The sequence below is a fragment of the Fundulus heteroclitus genome, chromosome 4 (genome assembly GCF_011125445.2).
Source record: "Fundulus heteroclitus isolate FHET01 chromosome 4, MU-UCD_Fhet_4.1, whole genome shotgun sequence".
NCBI classification, from domain to species: domain Eukaryota; kingdom Metazoa; phylum Chordata; class Actinopteri; order Cyprinodontiformes; family Fundulidae; genus Fundulus; species Fundulus heteroclitus.
The window spans coordinates 171727-184564 of record NC_046364.1 but is presented as its reverse complement, the minus strand read 5'-3'; the positions used below and the strand labels follow the sequence as shown (position 1 = coordinate 184564).

The 12838-nt window shown below is 42.5% G+C and overlaps 1 protein-coding gene across 3 annotated transcripts in view; it reads left to right on the top strand.

Moving 5' to 3' along the window:
• LOC105919505 (transient receptor potential cation channel subfamily M member 1) overlaps positions 1–4632 on the top strand; it is a 42230-nt gene extending 37598 nt beyond the window's left edge. For 2 of the 3 annotated variants that reach the window (XM_036135749.1, XM_036135748.1), the window contains exons 27-28: positions 1354–1700; positions 3183–4631. In XM_036135749.1, coding sequence (XP_035991642.1) covers positions 1354–1700; positions 3183–3808 — 973 coding nt within the window. In that variant the 3' untranslated portion in view covers positions 3809–4631. Of the gene's footprint in view, positions 1–1353; positions 1701–3182 lie in introns of all 3 variants that reach the window. The other variant, XM_036135747.1, reaches the window with a different exon arrangement.
• The last annotated feature ends 8206 nt before the right edge of the window (positions 4633–12838 follow it).

Here is a 12838-nt window from a genome sequence, read left to right as displayed (position 1 = left end):
CTCCGCCTCACAGGGGACTCCGCCAGACGTTCCCAGCAAACCCTCACAGTGCGTTTGGGCCCGCCAGGTCTGACCGGCTTCCTCCCCCGCCATCGGAGCCAACTCACCACCAGGTAGTGGTCGGTGGAGAGCTCCGCCCCTCTCTTCACCCGAGTGTCCAAGACATGCAGCCGCAGGTCAGATGAAACGACAACAAAGTCGATCATTGAACTGCGACCTAGGGTGTCCTGGTGCCAAGAGCACATATGGACACCCTTATGCTTGAACATGGTGTTTGTGATGGACAATCCATGACGAGCACAGAAGTCCAACAACAAAACACCACTCGAGTTCAGATCAGGTGGGCCGTTCCTCCCAACCACGCCCCTCCAGGTCCCACTGTCATTGCCCACGTGAGCGTTGAAGTCCCCCAGCAAAACGAGGGAAACCCCAGGACAGCTTTAGAATAAACAGCTTTGCTCTTTATTCTTAAATTAGTTTGTGAAACAGGAAAATAACTGAGGTTAAATAACGCAGCTTTGGGGGCATCCAGTGTGATACTGGAGACATCACAGATGTTTCCACCACCGGCGACTCCCTGACGACGGGATCCCTCATCCTGACCTGAAGAATCAGGCCTGAGTTGATAATAAGATCAACAAAGGTTCTTTGAGAGAATGCGAGTTTTCCTCGAGTTAAAAGCAGAACTAAGCTCTACAGACAAGACTCCTACAAAACCTCTGAGGCTCATCAAGTGTTGCAGCGGCGTTCACAGAGTCAGCATCACCAGGACCTCCATCAGAACATTCAGTCCCTGCTAAGCCTGCCTTAGGCCTGTGAGCAATGAGCCCTGTCTGCTTTTTAAAATCTATTTTAGCCTCTCACCTGTCTCCTTTTCTCAATCAGCAGATCTGTGTCACCAGAGCAGAAAGCAAGTTTTCAGATGTCTTGTAACCCAGGACTTGTTAGGAAGTCAGGTTTAAACACCTTTTCCTCACAGAACCTAATGATATCTGTTGTTCATCAGCATCCTTACAGGATCTTGTCCTCCCAGCTATCCCACACATCAGACCACACACCATTTCTTTAGGGACACTTTTATGCCTCCTCACCACAGACCACAGGTGGATCATGACAGATTTTCCCAGGGAGCTCTACAATCCACTTTAAATGGGATCATTTCATGCTAAATCCACTTTTTTTTTTGGGGGGGGGGGGTCTGTAGGAGAGCAGAAAGTTAGGGTTAGCATGTCCAGGTGCTGCATAGATGTGCTTAGATTCTGCTCAGGTTGCTCTGCTCTGAGCTCAGGTCTGCAGCCCTCACCAACATCTGAAACTTCTCAGTTATTCTGAAGCTCTCTGGTCTTTGCTCAGGGTGGAGAATATGTCCATGCGCCTGGAAGAGGTCAATGAGAGGGAGCACTCCATGAAGGCCTCCCTGCAGACGGTGGACCTCCGCCTGGCTCAGCTGGAGGACTTCTCCAGCCGCATGATGAACGCCCTGGAGAAGCTGGCTGGCGTGGATGGAGCTGAGCTGGTGCGTCCGTGCTCCAGAGCGTCGTCTGTGTGTGGACCGGCCGCTCTGCTACGGCACGGCAGCATCAACAGCGCTGATGGACACAGCCTGTACCGCTACCAGCTGGACCTTGATGACAGAACAACTGGAGATCTGGAGGACAAGAGAAGCCATCTAAGTCCAGACAGAAAAGAGACTAAATCAGGTGAAGCAGCTTGAACCCATTTCCTCTTTTAATTGACGTATTTATAACCAACAGGCAGAAGATGTGGTCTAGTGTTGAATCTGAGGTTTTGGGTTAATCTGTCTGGTGGTCCTCTGCAGCATTCTTCATGTCTCACCATATCTCTCCAGGCTGTTATCTGAAATCAGAAGTGGGCAATTCCAGTGCCCTGCAAGGAGCCCAGACCATTAGCAGGTTCCACATGTTCTCAGTTTTCATCTCCTGACCTGAGACCCAGCTGCACCTCCAGAGTCCGCCGTTATTGTTGTCCGTTAGCGCATGCTGGGGGGGGGCAGCTTCACACTTTCAGCATACCGTCCATCACTCCAGCCAGTTTGTCATGCTGGAACCGCTCTCACGGTGGTTCTGTCTGATCGGCAGCAAAGGCTGGGATCCCATTAAAAGTCCTGAGTGAAATTTCTTCATGAGCGTGAGGAGGCAGCTTTCGTCTCTGGGAGTCATTTTATTAAATCTTTCATCTGCAGTCGCAGCATCACGTCTTTAGTAAAATGTTATTCACAGCAACTCCTCGCTATCAAATAGAAACACAGTCCAATAAATAAATCACTCAGTCATTAAAAATGCTTAAATGTGAATATGAATGCTTTGATTTGGCAAAATTATCAGACAGCATGGGATTAATTTCCACTGTTATGCTGATGACACTCAGCTATATTTATCCATAAATCCTGATGAATCCAATCAGTTACTTCGACTGCAGTCATGTCTTGATGACTTTAAATTTCCTGCATTTAAATTCTGACAAGAAAGAAGTTGTAATCTTTGGACCAGAGTCTTCAAAAAATAAACTTCTTAACCAATCACTTAATCTGGGTGGCATTAACTTGGCCTCTGGTAATAAAGTAAAAAATCTTGGTGTTATTTTTGACCAAGACATGTCATTTAAATCCCATATTAAACAGGTTTCCAGAGTTTCCTTTTTTCACCTCAGGAATATCGCCAAAATTAGAAACATTCTGTCCAGGAGTGATGCTGAAAAACTAGTCCATGCATTTGTTACTTCAAGGCTGGACTATTGTAATTCTTTACTATCAGGAAGTCCACAAAATGCAGTTCAAAGCCTTCAGCTGATCCAAAATGCTGTGCTGTGTTATGTGGAAAGTTCATTTCTTTTCTCTGTTGTCAAACAGATGCTCAGGATGAGGGATTGCTGCAAATTCAGTAACTTGTCATAAACTTGGGTTCCTTAGATATATTTCTACCATCATAAACTAAAGTTGACTCCATCATAACTAGGATTAAAACTCAATTAAAATCTTTCTGGAAGATCAAATTGATAATTAGATTTCCTGATATGAATTAAACATAAGATGACATTTAATGTGAATTGTGGTAATAAGTACAAACTGAATTGAATTCAATCAAAACCCGACGTGTCGAGTTTTCACTGGAAGAATTGGTGCAAATGAAGATTGTCTCTGAGTTTTCTGTTGGTGTTTGCAGGGGACATCAAGGATCTTGTTTCTACTCTTGAAGTCGGAGGTCTGAGGGACAGGACTCAGTCTCTGTCCAACGTTGACATCCTGATCTCCCCCTGTGACTCCAGCACCTCCTCCACTCTGCCAGCTGCTGGCCTGAAGGAAGCCGACTTCAACAAATCATCCCAGAAGAGTCGACTGGAGGCAGTGTCGTCCTTTCCCCTGGAGAAGGGCAAAGTATCGCAGCTTTTCTCGTCTCCAACTCTGGACAGCAGGATGTCCATCAGCACCGATGTCTGCAGCCCCACCCAGCAGGAGGGGCTGCACAGTCTGACGGGCCCCCAGGCCATGAAGGAAAAGGATGGAGGTGAAAAGGAGGGGTCCAAGCTGCCAGGTCAGGAACTGAAGGGCGATCAGGATGAGGAAGAGGAGGAGGAGGAGCTACTGGTGGTGAAGGACCGGATGTACCCAGCACTGCGCTCCAAGAGTCTCAACACCAACCCAAGGAAAGCCAGGACTAAGAAACAGGAGGAAGAGGAGAAGCCTCGTTCATCTGGCAGTGTTAAAGACTTGGTGTCAGTTTTTAGGGGAGGTCAGGAGGCCTTGAACCGGAACCAAAACCAGAACCAGAACCAGAACCAGAGACTCTGACAGTGAGTGACTGAGGTGATCTAAAGTCAGGTTAATGCTGGCTGACACACTGAGCCAGTTTCATTCAGAATGTGGTGGAAAGACATTTCCTACACCAACATTTGATTTGTGTTCTTCAGGGTTCTGTAAAGAGAAAGATTTAGGAGAACTTCAGGTTTATGTTTGGAACACTAGATGTTTAAAACACTGGAACTTTGTTTAGAAATCTAAATGTGTAGAAAACCTTATCTTTGTTTAGAGCATTGAACGTTTAGAACAATGAATGTTTAGATGGGCGGTGGAACTGGGAACTTCTCAGGTAGATCCACACCTGCTCTATAACTCCAGCCTGCAGGTGCATTTACTGGATTGGTCCCTGCTCCAGCACACCTGATGCAGCAGGTAGATGCTATAAACCCCTTAGCTCCGTTTGCTCTGTGCATGCTAGCTAGCGGGACGGTTTATTTTCTAGACGTGAGATACATGAGAACATGAGATTAGTTCATATCTGACAAGAAACAGAAGGAAATCAGAGAAAACGTCAGCAATGATGAAGCGATAGAGAATATGATGCAGACTGACTTCTCTCAAAGGAAGTACATTTAGAGAATATCAACCATAGATAATAAAATAAGTTACTACATATGGCTTTATGCTGCTGTATGCTAACCTGCTGATCATATCTGCCAATATTTTACTAATAAAACTGTCATTTGCACTGATATGAAGTATGAATCTAAAACTGTCATCAAACTACAGAAGTCATGAAAACAAGCACCAATAAAACATTTTTGTCTGAGGCTCTTTCTTTCTAAATATTGTAGAGAACATGGACCCGGTTCTGAAGTCCTTCCACTAAGACTAAGAACGTAGAGAACATGGACCCGGTTCTGAAGTCCTCACTAAGACTAAGAACGTAGAGAACATGGACCCGGTTCTGAAGTCCTCACTAAGACTAAGAACGTAGAGAACATGGACCCGGTTCTGAAGTCCTCACTAAGACTAAGAACGTAGAGAACATGGACCCGGTTCTGAAGTCCTCACTAAGACTAAGAACGTAGAGAACATGGACCCGGTTCTGAAGTCCTTCCACTAAGACTAAGAACGTAGAGAACATGGACCCGGTTCTGAAGTCCTTCCACTAAGACTAAGAACGTAGAGAACATGGACCCGGTTCTGAAGTCCTCACTAAGACTAAGAACGTAGAGAACATGGACCCGGTTCTGAAGTCCTTCCACTAAGACTAAGAACATAGAGAACATGGACCCGGTTCTGAAGTCCTTCCACTAAGACTAAGAACGTAGAGAACATGGACCCGGTTCTGAATTCCTTCCACTAAGACTAAGAACGTAGAGAACATGGACCCGGTTCTGAAGTCCTCACTAAGACTAAGAACGTAGAGAACATGGACCCGGTTCTGAAGTCCTCACTAAGACTAAGAACGTAGAGAACATGGACCCGGTTCTGAAGTCCTTCCACTAAGACTAAGAACGTAGAGAACATGGACCCGGTTCTGAAGTCCTTCCACTAAGACTAAGAACGTAGAGAACATGGACCCGGTTCTGAAGTCCTTCCACTAAGACTAAGAACGTAGAGAACATGGACCCGGTTCTGAAGTCCTCACTAAGACTAAGAACGTAGAGAACATGGACCTGGTTCTGAAGTCCTCACTAAGACTAAGAACGTAGAGAACATGGACCCGGTTCTGAAGTCCTTCCACTAAGACTAAGAACGTAGAGAACAGGTCTTCTGGCTCCAGCCTGCTCTGCAGAACCAGAACCAGAACCAGAACCAGACATGGAGAAGCAGCATTTAGTTCCTATGCTCCACTGATCTGGAACAAACTCCCAGAAAACTGGAAAAGTGCTGAAAGCCTGAGTTCCTTTAAATCAAAATTAAAAACTCATTTGTTTAGGATTTTAACTGTTCTAGTTAAACTATTTTAATGAAACATCATTAGTTTAAGTTTGCAGTCCAACTGTTAATATTTGCTTTTAGTTTCCATTTTCCTTTGTTTTTTATACATTTATTCCAACTTGCTTTTATTCTTTTTATTTTCCTATGTTTTTATCATGTAAAGAACTTTGCGTTGTCCTTGTGATGAAATGTGCTACAGTACACAGATAAATGTGCCTTGCCTTATATAGCGGCAATTCACAACATGTCATCTCATTAAAATATTGAATATTAATAAATCTTGTTAATAAAAAAATTACAAATTAAAAGTGAAAAAAACGATCAAATATCAAGGATGGGGAACTGTGGAAACACCGTAGTTTAGGTTAGATTAGATTAGGAAGGAAAGATGGGATATATTTTATAAGGAATATATCCAAACATCCTGCAACTTAGGGTTGATGTGCCCCTGGGCAAGGCACTTAACCCTAAGTTGCCTACAAGTGTATAAATATTGGTGTATAAATATGTTAAATAAAGTATAAATATGTTAAGCGGTCAGTATGACCAGAAAATCTGTCCATCAACAGACAAGAACTAAATAACCATTAAAGATATAAAACGTGAGCGATTTGAGGAGTTTTCGTTAACGATATAATTATAATCTGGGTTTAGAGACATTATGCAGGGGAAAGGCTGTTTTAGTAAACAATGAAAGATTATTTTATTAGTGCTGGAAGCCAAAATAAGCGTAAGAGTCATCAGAAATGATGATGGGGGTTTTGTAGAGACAAAGATGGAGGCCTTGGTTTGATCTGAATTCTGCAGCAGAACAGGACCAGTGGTCCAGATTATCTCAGAAAATCAAGCATGTGTGAGTAATTAGCCACGTGTAGCAGTGAAGGTTTGTCATGTTTGGGTCCAGTTCCTGACAGCAGCTAGACGAGGATCTGCTGAAGTCTACCTTCTGACTTCAGCAGCTGTCTGATGCTGGGAGGTCACAGCAAGACATGGTTTATGTGTGGCTGAGTTACTGAGGCGCCACAGAGAGGAGAGACGACAGCATGTTTGGATGGAAGGGCCGGTTCTGGAGTCTGCTCTGATAACGGTTACACAGCCTGCTAGTGGATGAAGGTTCTCTCTGCTTACAGGTTCCGCTTAGTTTCCCCTCTCAGTTCTGCTGAGTGATCAGACAAAAGGTGGAAGTCTCTTTACAAATGATCATCTTTTTAGGACAGGTCAGTGTTGTGAATTATTTTGGTCATGAGTCATTTTATGCAGTGAGTGGAAAATCACTGAAGTTCATCTTCTTTCAGCGCCAGAGCATCATCGTCTTCTCTAGAGTCCAGATTTCTGAGAATAGAACCTGAAGTGAACAGAAACAAAATTCACAATGTTTTTAACTGAACATGAAAGAGCTGTGAAGTAAGCAGCTTCCACAGGATTTATGAGTCAAAGTGTTTCCAGGAGCTGCTGATCAGGAGCTGCTGATCTGGAGCTGCTGATCAGGAGCTGCTGATCAGGAGCTGCTGATCAGGAGCTGCTGATCTGGAGCTGCTGATCAGGAGCTGCTGATCAGGAGCTGCTGATCAGGAGCTGCTGATCAGGAGCTGCTGATCAGGAGCTGCTGATCTGGAGCTGCTGATCAGGAGCTGCTGATCAGGAGCTGCTGATCAGGAGCTGCTGATCAGGAGCTGCTGATCAGGAGCTGCTGATCTGGAGCTGCTGATCAGGAGCACCGACCGTCCTCATCCCCAAGAGCAGTTTCTGCTGCTCTTCAGCAACTCGCTGTGTTTCAACACGATGCCAGAAAGACATGAGCAACGACCTCAGAGCAGCAACTGCTGCTGGCCATCAACCTGGGAAGGGTTCTCACATTTCACATTTATTTATTGCTCCATGGCAAAAATCACAAAAACAGTCACTTTCTGCCATACATTTGCCATGAAATAGGAAAATAACCCTAACCCTGAGCGGCTACAGCCACAACAAAGCAACACCACAGCCATCTATGTTCAAGTAAACCAACAAACATTTTTAAGGAAAATATCAACATTCATGTATGATATTTTATCCTTTTATTTCTGAAAGTGTAAAAGCCTGTTTGGACACTTTAGTCTACTATTTTGCAATAAATGACACTAGTAAAAACATCCTTGTACAAAAAATATTTTAAGCACTTTTCAGAATTGGAATGAAAACATCATGGTGCCATAGAATGTTAACCTGGCCAATAATGGTTAAAATCATTAATCATAACGTCCTGATGTTTGGGTTAGGGTAAACAAATGTGTAAATAAATAAAAACTTAAACAAAGATAGACAAGGTATTATGCATATACATATAAAGTAATACTAATTTTACATTTCAATAAAGTCACGAGTTTTATTAATTTTTTCACTCTCACACATCTGATCCTGATCTTTCACACCAACAACAATAATTTCTTTGTATATCTTTGCATGCTGTTTATATCTACATTCATACAGTTTAAAGCGTGGAAAAGGTTTTTAATTTCCAGGTCATTCCAGAGTCTTAAACTTTGCTTCCATCTGGCCAGGAGCTTAATAGCCTTGAAGGAGAACCGTTAGCACAGCTTCATGTGCTGACGCTGTAACTCCAGGTTCTTCATCTGGCAGCGTCATTCAGCCTTAGTTTGTCAAATACAGAGACAACTAATTAATAAGCATTAAAGTTTATGGGTTGGGTTTCTGCAATGTTATCAGCGTGTAAAAACTCATCTTCAGAACCAATGTCTGCTCCAAATGGTGATCTGCACCATTTAATCTACTTTCAGCAGGTATCAGCGGTTATTGCAGCGTAACCTGCAGAAAATACGGCAGAGCTGCTCCTCTGCCTTTACTCCCTCGCTCCTTTGTCAGTCTAGAGGAGAAAAGACCTGGCCAATATGGCGGCAGGATGCGCTGCAGCGCGTGATGAGGCGGAGGATATTTCAGCTGCTTATCCTCACTGTGTCTGTAGTGCAGCAGCGCCACATAGTTTAGAGCCCAAAGAAGCCATTTCACTTTCACAAACAAGCCCAAAAAACTGCAAATGAAATTTACAACAACTTCAGAAAAAAGAAACCCAAAGTCGCATGAAATAAGCGGACTTGGCAGCAGTGAGCGCGGCTCTGTTTAGCTCCAGTCTCTGGCATTCTTGGAACTACGGAAAGCACCGAGGGTAAAAACACACAGTCCTAACAGTGTGTGTGTTTTGACGCACGATTAACACGCGACAAAAAAATTGTCATTGATTACATGTGTGGTGCTATTTACAATGAAATTAAAGAGACTGTAACCAAATATGGTTGTTAAAAGACATAAACTTTATGTTGTTACTGACATTTTCCATTGTAAGATTTTATCTTGTCTGGAAAATTTGGCCCTATTTAAAAGGAAAAAGGTCTTTATCTGCATCAAACCACTGGTGCCATTGTACAAAATCAGGGTCACACTTTGGACCACCCACTGTACAAACTGCTGTGTGGTATTAGGACTAAAACTGCATGCAGGAGTTTTTGGACAGAAGTCTCCACAAGACTTAGTGGACCATCCACAGCTGAAGACTGACTTTTAAATTACACGTTTACCCCAGACAAGCGAACCACTTCATTGACATGTTTCTTTGTCATAATTTGGCTTTTTGTTTATTTTTGCCTTTGGGCTTTTCTCATGTAGCCTGTTGCCTCTCAGCGACCAGCTATTATCCAATCAGCTCCGTCTGCCTCCAGCCACCACCCTGTTCTAGATCACCTCCACCTGTTTCCACTAATTAGTCACTCAGCTCACCTGTTCACCTGCCTACATATACCTTCCTCTGCCACAACGTCTCTCGTCATCGTCAGGGTTAACACCTACAAGAAAATCAGTCAACCACTTTTCTAGATGGATGGGTGTCACAGAGCCAAATGCTGACACAAAGATGAACATATCAGTTATTTCAGTAACTCCCACCATCCCTTAATTAATTGCATATGTTGAATATAGCCAATTAATGCTTTATGTAGTTACGGTTAAACACAATAATTCATAACTGCACCTTACCTGAGTAAACTGTTTTTATATTGATTTGCTGCCAAGTCCTTTTTATTGTCTGGTTGCACCTAGATACATAATCACCCCCCCCCCTTTTATGTGTTTAATGAGTGTAGTCTGAGATTACAGCTTTAATACGGCGTCAATTAAAACTCATGCATTGACTTGTTTAGCAACTCTCTGCCGCTAACTGTCGCTGTTTTCAGCAGCAGCAGCATTTTCTTTGTGTCTCAATATTCTCCACAGTCATCAGTAAATATTTCACATTTTTTAACTCCATTTCTAATTTTTAAGTCCATTGACGAGAAATGCACACTGTACTTCCTGGGTTCCCATGGTGAAAGGCGCTATCTGCGTTCCAGTGATCAGGACTTCTTTCATGCTGCCGTTCACTCAGGAGTAACCTGACCCCGAGGAAAGTTACCTTAATTATATCACCGATTTCACAGTGTGTAGCCTGGTTACATATACTTTGGTATACTATAAGAAACTAGTAGTGATGGGTCGATGAGGCGTCATGAAACGTTTCAACACATTGCAACTCTGTGCCGATACTGTGCCGATACTGTGTCACTGAATACTGACACCTGCTGGACCTTAAAAATCCCTACAGCCAACCTGGTTGACAGAGTTAACTGACACTGATTTGATGACCAAGTATACACAATACAATTTAAATCATTGTATGTTGCATTGTATTATTTTATATTTTCATTTGAATTAAACATATATTTGATTTTTTTTTAGATGCAGTCAATAAATAATGTGAAGGAGGATGCTTGTGGACTGGCTTTTTTTTTTTTTTTTTTTTTACAAATGGTTGATCGGGCGCTGTGTTTAGTTACCTGACTGATATCATCTGTTCTTAAATCGGACATGCTGAGTATGACAAAGGGAGGAAAAACTACTCAGAGCAGCAGCTTTCTACTCAGTGTAGATCAGCCGTTTTTTTCTGAAACGACGCTCAGAACAAAGACGCACAGCGCAACCCGCCCAACCAAAAAAGCGTTGCAGAACCCATCCATCAGTGGTGCGCTCCGATCAGCACCTGGCGCTCACAGAGCGAGACTGTGGTACAACACCATCACACCAGAGTTGCAAAATAGTTAAAAATTAACCATTATTAACCGTTATTTTGTTTACAGTTCAGCTTGGATTTTCTTTACTGCGCAGCATAGCTCTGCTGTGCGCGCTGCTGTGCGCGAATGCACACGCGTGCAGCTCAGAGGGAACAGAAACAGTTTGGCGGGTCAGTCAGTTCGAAACAGCTGCTGTATTGGTCACGTGACCGAAACAGTTGCTGTATCGGTCACGTGACTTTTCCGTAGCAATACACACATCGACACGGGTTTCGCTCTATGAGACCGACACATGCGCCGACGCATCGGTGTTGCCGGACCCATCACTAGAAACTAGTGTCTGCAAAGATGTTCTGCAGCTGTAGAACATCTGGATTCACCAAAGAGGCCTGAAGGCTCTCCAAAGTGTTTCTGATTTATGCTGAGAATGAAGACCGAAAGGATGAAATACTGTGGAAATAAAGTTACTGCTGAGTAAACACAGGAAGGACAGAAATGCTGCTGAACATAGAAATATACCTGGAGATAAAAACCTGGATTTTTACTAAACTAACTTTAAGACTATATTCTAGTTGTGGAGGTTCCTCCAGCCATTACTCAGTGTTTGTATTTATTTCATTATATTTTCTTAAAGTTGTCTAATTTATTATAGTTTAACTTGTTTGTGATGTTTAAATAGTTGTTTGCTATTGTAATTCATTTACGTTTTATTTGAAGTTATTTATTGATGTGGCTGAGATTGAAAGAAGTGATTGTGGGGGTGGGGACTGTTTATGCTGCAGCACCAGGAAGTGGAGGAATCCCTCAGGTGGGGGGGGCTTGACTCTGAAGAAGCACCAAAAAATGGGAAGACTTTGATGTTTACTTATGCCTTTGTATTTAACATTGTGTTGTAGTAATAATGAGTTGGCTTGACTTAGTTATTTCAGGTTTATTCGTGGTTATTTCTTTAGTCCAGGCTTTGTGTGTAAATTCCCCTCTGAGTTCATTATGACCTGGGGTCCGTTCTTCGTACGTTGCTTAAAACATCAGAATTCAAATGAGACATCCAAGATGATTTCATCCGGCTAATCATGATCCGGCTAATTGGGTTCTTCCAACACACCTGTTGTTTATGATTAGTATGGCTGGATTGAGTTATCTGAGATAACTGCGCGTTCATGCGTTTGTTTAAAAGGGGAAATGTATCGATAGTAGAAACAATGATCAGCAGCGCTGCTATTGGCTGTTCAGCATGAACAAAGAATGCCCACAGTTTTTCTCCCAAGCAGAACACGAGCTTTTAATGGAAGGTTATGCCCAATTTGAGTCATTAATTAAAACACCTCAAAGTCTGCTAAAGCCAGGAGAGAGGGCTGGCAAAAAGCAGCAGACAAATTAATGTGTAAATACTGTCCATGGTAGATGTTTCTATCACTTTCTACAGCATGAATTTTTGCATTTTAATAATTTCATATTTACTTTGTTCTTTTATGTCAGAGCCTCCACAGGAGCCACTAGAACACGGGGACAAGTAAAAGTGAAATACAAGAATATTCTACAAAATGGTAGCCTTTAATTATTATACTTTATTTTAAAAAGGCACTTGTTATGTCAAGAGATCCAAATTTCAGTGTCATTCCTTAGACACAGGAAGTAAAGGACATGTGGGAATTTTAACAAAAAGATTCTTTATCCATAAAAAATGTAAAATTCTTCCTTTTCCAAGTCATCCACAGTTTACACGATAAAACTGTATTGCTCCGTGTCTAAATAATCTATCCATAGTTTTTTATAATATAGACTATATATACGGCTCGACAGGAAGCAATCCTTTCAAAGTAAAACTAAACTTCACAATAAAATGGCCCGAACAAATCTTCTTACTTAATATGATAAAAATAAAAAATAAAACCATCATACAAATAACTTGAATATTTTAGATTTATGGCTCCAACTTTTCCTCTTTAAAAGCCACTGTTAAATGATGTGTTTGTCTGTTTATAACAGCCGTCCGTCCGTTCGTCCGTCCGTCTTCTTCTTCCGCTTATCCGGGGTC